This window comes from Betta splendens, chromosome 11 (assembly GCF_900634795.4).
Source record: "Betta splendens chromosome 11, fBetSpl5.4, whole genome shotgun sequence".
Taxonomy (NCBI): domain Eukaryota; kingdom Metazoa; phylum Chordata; class Actinopteri; order Anabantiformes; family Osphronemidae; genus Betta; species Betta splendens.
In genome coordinates, this window is record NC_040891.2 from 4,506,877 (window position 1) to 4,516,480 (window position 9,604).

Consider the following 9,604-nt stretch of genomic DNA (forward strand, 5'->3'; position numbering starts at 1 on the left):
ATTTAGTAATATTTTATTTAAATAACATTGAAATAACTTAATTAAATTCGTTTTTCTATGTAATAATGGGCTTGTCTGGGTTGCAGGGCTTGAGGGGCCCACCAGGACCAACCGGGCCTCAGGGCCCAGCAGGACATAATGTAAGTAAACAGATACATGATAAATAAATAAATCAAATTAGTACATTATAATTAAATAAATAACTAAATCTGTCTGTTTTTGCTGCAAATACAGGGTTTGCCAGGAAGGCCCGGGGAAAAGGGATCACCTGGAGAACCTGTAAGTGTACATGTACTCACAAAACAATTAATAAAACCTGTATGACTCTGAGCAGGACCTCATCAATTCCTGTTGTCCTGTTGATGTTAACATAAATTTTAGATTATATTTCAGCTACAGAACTGTATACTTTAGAGTGGTACTGTATGTCTGCCAAATGTGTAGTTACTGTAAGCTACATGGGGTCATCATGTAACAATGTCAAACATAGTTATAGATATTACTGATTTGTACAACACAGAACACAGAACCCCCAACCACAGCCTGTAGAACATGAAGTGACAATACATTAAATTTATTGATTTAATGTACTGTTCCACAGGGAAAAGCAGCAGATATTTCTGACCTCAACCTAAAGGTAGGTGCTGCTTTCAGTCACCTTCAATTAATACAGAGTTAGTGTTTGTATTCTGAAACCATGAGCTTTATTTTTTGTGAATTTTAGGATGTTTGCTCAGACTGCCCTGCCGGTCCACCAGGAGCACCCGGTCTCCCTGGGATTCCAGGAGAAAAGGGACACCAGGGACCATCAGGGAAAGACGGTCAAGATGGTCACCAAGTAGGAAGAAGAGGATAATAATTGTTCATTATTCATTATAAACAGACATCTTTTAAAATGTTAGCTCTATTACAATAGTGTATGTCCCCACTGTATTAGTCCAGTGCTAGACAAGAGGTCCTAACTGCACTTTTGTCATCATCAATCAGCAGTGGTGTGACGGATGAAAGGCTTTGCCTGCATCATTGGCTCAGCCTCCTCTGGGGGCAGTGGTGAATGATTAGAACCTAGTAACTGTGCTCGCTGCTGTCTGGCTGGACAGAGACTGATGATCTGCCATGTCATTACAGGGCCCAGCAGGACCAGCAGGACCTCAAGGGCCCCCTGGAGCAGATGGCGCAAAGGCAAGTTTGCACACTAGACTCAGCCTTATCGCTCACAAATGACCTAAAGCTAATTAGTCACTTTTGTCAACATTTTAAAATTTAACATAAAAATACTATTTCTAATTTAATCACATTTTAAAAGCAATATCTTTTAGAAGTATTATTTTCCTGTAACAGACATTTTTTTTTCAAATGATGTTTTCCCTATTTTCTTCTTTCATGATCAAGGGCATTAAAGGTGATCGAGGACCACCTGGAGGACCTGGAGACAAAGGAGACAAAGTATTTATATCTTTGACTTCCTCTTCCTTTATTTTAACTACAGTGACTATTTTACTCTATGTAAGCACCAAGCACGATCTTATGTCTCTATTTAAAGGGCCACCCAGGTCCCCCTGGGCACCCTGGTCCTCCTGGCTTAATGGGTACACCTGTAAGTTCCTGTTTTTGGTTATTTTTTGTGTGCATACAGTTCAACTTGTATTTACTCTATTCATTTGCTTTTCATTGGTCTTGCAATGAGGCTCTCTACTGTAATTTTGTTGACCCACACTGACTCTGACTTTTTCCTCTACAGGGCACCGATGGACAACCAGGCCCTGTTGGCCCTCCGGGACCCCCTGGAGAAAAGGTCAGGCTGCAATTTGTGTTTGCTCCCTTAAGAAAACGTATTACCATGTGTCAGTATTGTATAAACCTCTTCCCTACATCATGTAGGTCAGCCAGCTTGTGGAGTAATAGCAGCCATTAATCACTTGATTTTCTCTGTTAATGGTGACCTGTTTGTTTGTTTTCATTAGGGCAAAGAAGGTCTTCAAGGAATCCAGGGCCCACCAGGTCTTCCTGGCTTGATAGTAAGGGAAATAAATTGGAGTACAGCATGAATGCAGCTTTTGCTCTATAAAGCTCCAAATAATAAATATTGCGAAATCTGTAGGGCCAGCCTGGAAAAATGGGAAAAGATGGTCGACAAGGTGAAACAGGAGAACCAGTAAGTACAGTAAATGTTTGTTTTTTCTTTGGTATTGTCATTCATGAAACTGTATTAATGATTCCTAGTGTGATTTCAGGGAAAGCAGGGTGAACCTGGACCACCAGGAAACCCTGGACTCAGAGGACTACCAGTAAGTAATATCTGATAGAAGTGCATATTGCAGTGCATATCGTTACATGGTTGATTTTCTGCATTTTTTCTGGTTTACAGGGCTTTAAAGGCCACAGAGGAGAACCCGGAGCCCCAGGACCCAAGGTCAGTGAGCTCCTTTTAACCTATGTGCATTGTTTATTTACAAAAAAAAACCAATTATATTTGCATTCATTCTGATATCCCTTGTATGCTTCAGAATATGTTATATTAAAAATTTAATGAACATGAAGCAACGCTAGTTTGTATTTAATCATTTTCTGCCATTTCGACATTCATTTACATAGCAGTCTCTCCGCAGTGCAGTACAGTGTACATATATTTATATACACATTAGAATATTATCTTACAATTTAAGCTGTTCCTGAGAAAACATATTGATGCATGTAGTAGTGCCTCAGTAGAATATAATCAATCTGAGCTTGTTTTAGCTAATCAAAACCTAGATCACCTCAAATAATCCCTGACATGTGCATTGACTTAAGAAATTCCACTGATTTACAATATTGTATGTCACGTCTATTATTAGGTGATTATGTGTTATAATATGTATGCATAGATGTATATACTGTATATGAATGTATTTATATATGAGCCTTAAATTAATATTAATACCTATATTAGTAATAGACAATGCCAAAGGTGTATCTTAATGTATTTATTCATTTTGTGCCTATTTATATTTTGTTGTTTTGCCGCACGCACGCACAAATGCTGTGTTTCATTTGTTGAATACTAATAAATGAAACATAGCACGAGAAAACATGATATACGTAAGGCGGCAAACTTAGATGACATTCATATTTTATGTCAAACAGGGAGAAGATGGAAAACCTGGATCACCTGGGCGAGATGGCAAATCTGGAAAAGATGTATGTCCATTCTACATTCATATTTTGAATAATACTTAATTAAGCAGTAGTATTAAGTAATGTCATTCTAAAATAATGGTATATATATATAGATATATAGTATATATATATATAGATATATATATATATATATATATAGATATATATATATATATATATATATATATATATATATATATATATATATAGATATATATATATACTTTACCTTTTTTCACCTTTCTCTTTTTAGTATTCACTATTTATTTTAGTCACTAGTACAGTAGCAGCTACGTTTTTATAAAACATAGACATACTGTATACTGCTTGTGGTTTCTGAAGGGTTCTAAAGGACCTCAAGGCCCAGAGGGACCTATGGGACCAAGAGGAGAGTCGGTGAGTCACTCACGCAAACAGAAGACAGACACAGCACAGTGTCAGGCAGACAGATAGACCCAGACATGAAGTTGCACTCCAGGTCGTAGCTCCTGCTGTCTTCTGACATCAATTTTGTCAATCTGTATTTTTTTCTTTTGCATCCTAGGGCAAGCAAGGTGAACCAGGACCATCGGGAAAAGCAGGGCTTCCTGGAACTCCAGTGAGTTGTCTTTATCACCGCACAAATTGTCTAAATTATTTTTTCTTTTTGTCCATTGTGTCCACTGTGCAAAGAACACACAACAATGCCAGAGTGCAGATTAAAGCAGATGAAAATCTATATAAAAAAAGAAGAGAAAGTTTAGAAAGGGAAAAATAAGTGTTACTATTACATACTAATATTAAAACCTGACAGTGTTTCTTCTCCTCAATACTGTACAGTACTGTATGTGAGAGCCACTGTACAAAGCCCATTACTTCTTGCAGACATGAAACTGCAACCCTAAAACAGGAAGCCATGGAGTCTGTGCAGCAAAATGCCCAGACATGGGGCTGGCTGTAACTTTAATTTAATAATGCCTGTTTTTTGATAAACATTAAGGATCATCAGGTTAGAGGTAGAGGTGGGTTAGGATTACCCTTCACCAAGCAAAGAAAGGAGTTTGCACAGACTAAAAGAAGGAAGAGGAGTAAAAAGCTATAATGTCTGCAAACAGTGCGTTACTGTATAACCTTGTAAATATGACTCTAAATCTCTTCAGACTGGCATGTCCCAATGTAAGATTGGTTTATCTGTCTTTTTTCTATTAAGGCCACTGCTGCATGCTGTTAAGATCTAGCAGCTAAATGTTATTCTTGCTCAATCCTCACTAATGAGGCTTTTAAGGTACAATATACTGTAATATGCCACATGTCGATGCCATGTGACGAACGGCCATGTCTCTGCTGTTGCACAGGGGCTTAGGGGAGACAAGGGAGAGGCTGGCAGCCCAGGATTACCAGGATTTAGTGGGCCTAAAGGTCCTGCGGTGAGTACTAGATGGTACATATTTTTTTATCAAAGCGTTAATTGCAACTCGTGCACGCAGCCATCTGCCACTAACATCAACTTCTATCTTGATTTCCAGGGGCCGCCTGGTCCAATTGGCCCAGAAGGAAAACAGGTAAGTAAATAATTACCACTATAAAAGATAATGAATGTAACCTGTAAGTAGATTTGTTGCTCATAACCAGTATCTGTGGTGAATCGTAGGGGATGCCAGGCAGAGCTGGTGACCGTGGCCTCAAGGGAGATAAGGTGAATATCAGAATCACTGTACCGTCTGTTCATCTGTAAGCTGGGAAGATAAGATAAGCAAACATACTCTACAGACCCTAAATGTTGGTACATGTTCATAACACTGTAAGAGATGAAGTAGAAGTATTTTTCAGCTTACTGTACTGTACCTATTAACAAGGAGTTGTACCTAAAGAACACACTCAGTTTTTTATGATTTTCCTCTATCCAGTAAGCCAGACCGAACATTTACAATTGCTGTCATCTAACCCAGGGTGACCCAGGTGTAAAAGGAGATAAAGGACTTGCAGGAGAGTCAGGAATGCCTGGAAACCCTGGACCCCCAGGCAGAAAGGGCCATACAGGGATGATGGGCATGTCAGGACCTCCAGGAGAAATAGGGGCTCCAGGGCCACAGGGGCCTTCAGGAAATCCTGGCCTCCCAGGCCCCAGAGTGAGTCATGTCCATGATTTTCCAGTCATGACTGAGATTAACCTTTAATTATTAAGCGCATCATGAACGTCTCTATTATTTTAGGGGGAGTCAGCATCACTGGAGCAGATGAGACGACTCATCCAGGAAGAGTTAACAAAACAATTAGATGGTGAGGACTCAGTTTTATTTGGATTCACTATTTGGTTTATTTGGATTAATTTGGGGGCTCTGTGAGTTTGAACTCTGTCTTATCTGCCTAGCCAAACTAGCGTACCTCATGGCTCAGTTCCAGCCAGCACATGTGAAAAGCACAGCAGGTCGTCCAGGACCTCCAGGCCCACCTGGTAAAGATGGCAGTTCTGGACGCCCTGGGCCACCTGGGGAGCCTGGTATGCCTGGCCAAAGTGGAGGAGAAGGACCCAGGGGACCCATGGGCCCAAAAGGTAGGTTCTACAGCACTAGTAACTGTTTTTGTTAATTATTTTCTTTGAAAGGTTTCAGTTTTGATAAAACATAGACAAACTGGACATTGTTTACATTACACACGTAGCAGAGCAGCTTTTACCTTATTGATCATTTGTATTTGTAGTTAGCCATGTACAGTATATGTCTAACAGATAAATTATAAATTCAATAGAATATGTACTATAGTGTCAGTGAATGGTAGCATATTTATTTGTATCTAAAGTATCATACCCTTTGGAATATATAAAGTAATACCTGACCTAAGCCTAAAAACACAAGTTCATTCTTATTTGTCAGACCGATTTTGAGAAAACTGATGAGAACTGGAACAGCAGAACCAAAGATATAATCTAACTTTAGTCCCTAATGTTAAATCCTGAGATGTTCCCCGGCCAGACGGGATACAGTATGTGGTCCAGCATGTTGCGGATCTGCCATGCGGTTTATTTCCAGTTGGACATGCTGGGAAGCATCCCGAGAAAGGCATCCAGCATCCCAGACAGACGCCAATGCTGACTCATTTTAATGTGCTTGAGCATCTTGATGCTCCTGTTGGATGTCCAGGCCCCGTCTAACTGCCAGTAAGGGTGGGCCCAGGCACCCCAGGCTGATCTTATTCCTTTGATAGCTGCCCAAATCTCATGTCGACGAGCTGTGTTTGGAACCTCCATCGACTGGTAGATGGAGCCTTTAAGCACAACTCCTTCTCTATCCAACCTAAAAACCACATCAACACCTAAAAACATTAAAAAAAAACAAAAAAACACATCACTTCCAGTATAAGTCTCTTTATACTCATTTCTCAACTACTACTCTTCTTTACAACTAGGCTAATAAACTCAATCAGTTTCATGCACTTCTAAAATGTTTCAAACTCATTACTCACTAGTCATTATTCAGGTGACAACACAAGTGCAATCTCATCTACCTACCACATACAATAAAATCTCCTCTTTGTGCCTGTAAGTGTAATACAAAGTCAGCTTATGTTGGTATGGATTGTAATTCAAAGGCTGCAAACTTGCTGCTGCCTGAATTTTTATGCAATCTGTGTACAGCTGTATCATCCATAATAGGCTGCAGGTTGATATTTATCACTGTCCAGAAGCTCAAGCTCAGTGATTGCTCTTCTTCCAGGTGAAAAAGGAACAAAGGGAGATCAAGGAGAACCTGGTGTTGGTGAAAGAGGTGAACAAGGTCCATCTGGCCCAATAGGTAACTGGTTTCTTATTGCTATTTTCTTAATTTTTCTCTGGTTTGATAAAGCTTTTGATTTATATCCCCTAACCTTTCTCCGCATTCCTTCTTCAGGTCCACCCGGTCTGCCTGGATACGGTAAAGATGGAAGCCCAGGACAAGCCGGAGCCCAGGGAGAGCCAGGAAACCCCGGCCCCCATGGTCAGCCTGGACCCCCAGGCCCTCCTGGGCAATGTGACCCAAGCCAGTGTGCCTACTATGCCAGCCTGGCACAAAGACCCCACACCAAAAATGTTAAGGGAACTTAAGGAGCAAGCCACAATGAGCTTGTAATCCAGCCGTATTTATGAACTTGATCGTGTCAGTCTGAATCAAGAACTTTTCTATTTCAAGGTAACCTCTGCATGGAGGGCTTAAGCAAAAACTGCTGCCGGTCAGATCTTTTGTTTTGTTTGTTTGTTTTTGGTATGAAGCTTGGGATGGAAGAGGATTGAGCATCATGGGACTTTTAGGATTTGTTAGGGGTAAGAAGGGCAGCTAAGCAGGTTTTTCCTCACTTGCATGCTTCCTGTAAAACATATAGGGAGAGAACACCTTGAAGATTTGGGATTCTAGTGTTCAGCCAATTATTATAAATATTATGAAAGTATTTTACACCATTTTACCTACACTGTAACACACTGCGGATCGCCTGCCAGTCAATTGGTTGTAACTCACTGCAGGGAATTATCGGTTTTATTGTCCCTGATTGGACAGTGTCAACCAGACCAGTCATGATTTTGTGTAGGAGGAGTGCTAATGAGTTGGTGTGGACAGTGATGAATGGCCACATTTTTGCACTTCTTCTCTCCTGCTGGTAGCAGTGTTATTATGTATTGTAGACTTGTTTTGGACAGTATTGGTGCCACTAAGGAGAAAAATAAAATAAGGCTTAGAGCCCCAGTAAAGCAACGCTGTTTCAAACTTTCTAGAGTTTGCAAAATTTATTATTGGTCTATAAATCCAGAGAAGTGCCTGCAATATCATTTATCTGATTTTGTATGTACAGTACTGTATGTGTATGACATGTATTTCAAGGTGGACGTCAACTTTTCATGTATGACAGGATAATGTCATTTCTTTCCACTGTTATATGCTTTTGCAGCACATACGGCCCGTGTAATTATTAGTCATGAAGTCACAAAAACCCATTAAATCTGGATCAAAGAAGACTGAAGTCACGACAGCAAGAAATGTCAGTTAGATTAGTATGTTGTCTGTTTAATGAAGAGGTTCTGGTCATTTGCTCTGCATGGACTTGATCAGTAAGCCCCCCCTGAGGAGGTGATATAATTGCAGCCTTTGTTCACGTTTTTGGAAAAGCAACTTGTTTCACACTGCTTCTCCTAAATGTGTTGCTTCCTGTCTATTCAACGACACTCATTAAGCCACACTCTGGCACAGCCCAGGCAGCTCAGACCGATGGTTCAAAGACATTGCTTTTCCTATTTGTCTCCCAGAACTCAAAATTGGAGAGCTGCTTCCCTGCATTCTGATGACCACACCATTGTGGCAACCATTTAAAAGATGTGTTGCTTTAATCTCAGATGGAGTGGTCATCTAGAAGCTATTGAATATCTTCCCATTTGTCTTCCTTTCAGAAACATGAAGGAACACACAAATACACCATCAGGGGAAGTAATGTAAATGAAAAACCTATCTAATGTGAGTTTGCTAGGTTATCGATTAGGACCTGCAGGTCTAAGGTTGCCGATTTTTTTGTCATCACTTGCTCAGGTTGGAACAGTAAGGTTTCACGTTCTGGCTTAACTCAAGTTCTGGCCTAACTTCCTGATTGGTTTAGAAACTTTTGTCTTCCTGTCTGACATTAAACAGTTGGGTCCTATTCACACTGATGCTTACTGTTCTATATAATTAACTAGTCATTAACTACATTAGCCTTGTTAACTACATGGCTAATCCGGTCAAATCTAAAACAGCCAACTGATTCACTTCACCTGTTCTCTCTGACTCACTTTTCAGAATCAGAATCACTCATCTGGCCACCAAAACTGTGGATGTTGCCTCTGAGGTTCAACTTGAGCAATGACCCTGCTTTGGCCTTCAGATCAGCCGTGTTCACAGGGTATTTCATTATTTTAGAAGAAGCAATCAGGAAGCCACATGCAGTCATACAGTTTTTATCGTCCTCCCTAGAATACGTTTGCTATTGAAAAAATATCGTATAGTATCAGTGTTGTGGCAAATACTTGTTACAGTTGCTGATGGCAAATTGGTTTACACAGTATAAAATTACACATTTCATACATGCCATACAGAACCATTAGTCAGTCAGACTGTCATCAGATCAGCAGACTGTCATCAGATCAGCAGATAGATTTTTTTAAGTTATATTGCTAAATTATTCATGATTTGTTGTTTTATTGCAAGAACTGAAATACACTAATTAACTTGTTTTCCCCATGTTTTTTTTCACAAGTTGGTGCTAAGACATTTTAAAATAGTAGCATATTGTAATTATTGGAAAGATGTGTACTGTACTGTATAATAAAGACTGGAATGGATCATTTTGTAATACATGTTTAGTTTTTTTTTATCTTCAAATGCTTGTCTTTTGGGAAACACCACTTACAGTACATGTAAGAAATGTAACATTTACAGTCAGTGATGTGAATGCATCAAAAATCGAACAA

General features: G+C 39.7%; 1 protein-coding gene across 2 annotated transcripts in view; it reads left to right on the top strand.

Annotated features, from left to right (window-relative positions):
• col22a1 (collagen, type XXII, alpha 1) overlaps positions 1-9,475 on the top strand; it is a 35,179-nt gene extending 25,704 nt beyond the window's left edge. For both annotated transcript variants that reach the window (XM_029167371.3, XM_029167372.3), the window contains 23 exons: positions 87-140; positions 235-279; positions 602-637; positions 725-838; positions 1,129-1,182; positions 1,393-1,446; positions 1,544-1,597; positions 1,742-1,795; positions 1,965-2,018; positions 2,102-2,155; positions 2,235-2,288; positions 2,369-2,413; positions 3,127-3,180; positions 3,502-3,555; positions 3,704-3,757; positions 4,494-4,565; positions 4,665-4,700; positions 4,790-4,834; positions 5,088-5,267; positions 5,352-5,418; positions 5,510-5,692; positions 6,852-6,929; positions 7,026-9,475. In XM_029167371.3, the coding sequence (XP_029023204.1) occupies positions 87-140; positions 235-279; positions 602-637; positions 725-838; positions 1,129-1,182; positions 1,393-1,446; positions 1,544-1,597; positions 1,742-1,795; positions 1,965-2,018; positions 2,102-2,155; positions 2,235-2,288; positions 2,369-2,413; positions 3,127-3,180; positions 3,502-3,555; positions 3,704-3,757; positions 4,494-4,565; positions 4,665-4,700; positions 4,790-4,834; positions 5,088-5,267; positions 5,352-5,418; positions 5,510-5,692; positions 6,852-6,929; positions 7,026-7,219 (1,689 nt within the window). In that variant the 3' untranslated portion in view covers positions 7,220-9,475. The remainder of the gene's footprint in view (positions 1-86; positions 141-234; positions 280-601; positions 638-724; positions 839-1,128; positions 1,183-1,392; positions 1,447-1,543; positions 1,598-1,741; positions 1,796-1,964; positions 2,019-2,101; positions 2,156-2,234; positions 2,289-2,368; positions 2,414-3,126; positions 3,181-3,501; positions 3,556-3,703; positions 3,758-4,493; positions 4,566-4,664; positions 4,701-4,789; positions 4,835-5,087; positions 5,268-5,351; positions 5,419-5,509; positions 5,693-6,851; positions 6,930-7,025) is intronic.
• Positions 9,476-9,604: the final 129 nt, after the last annotated feature.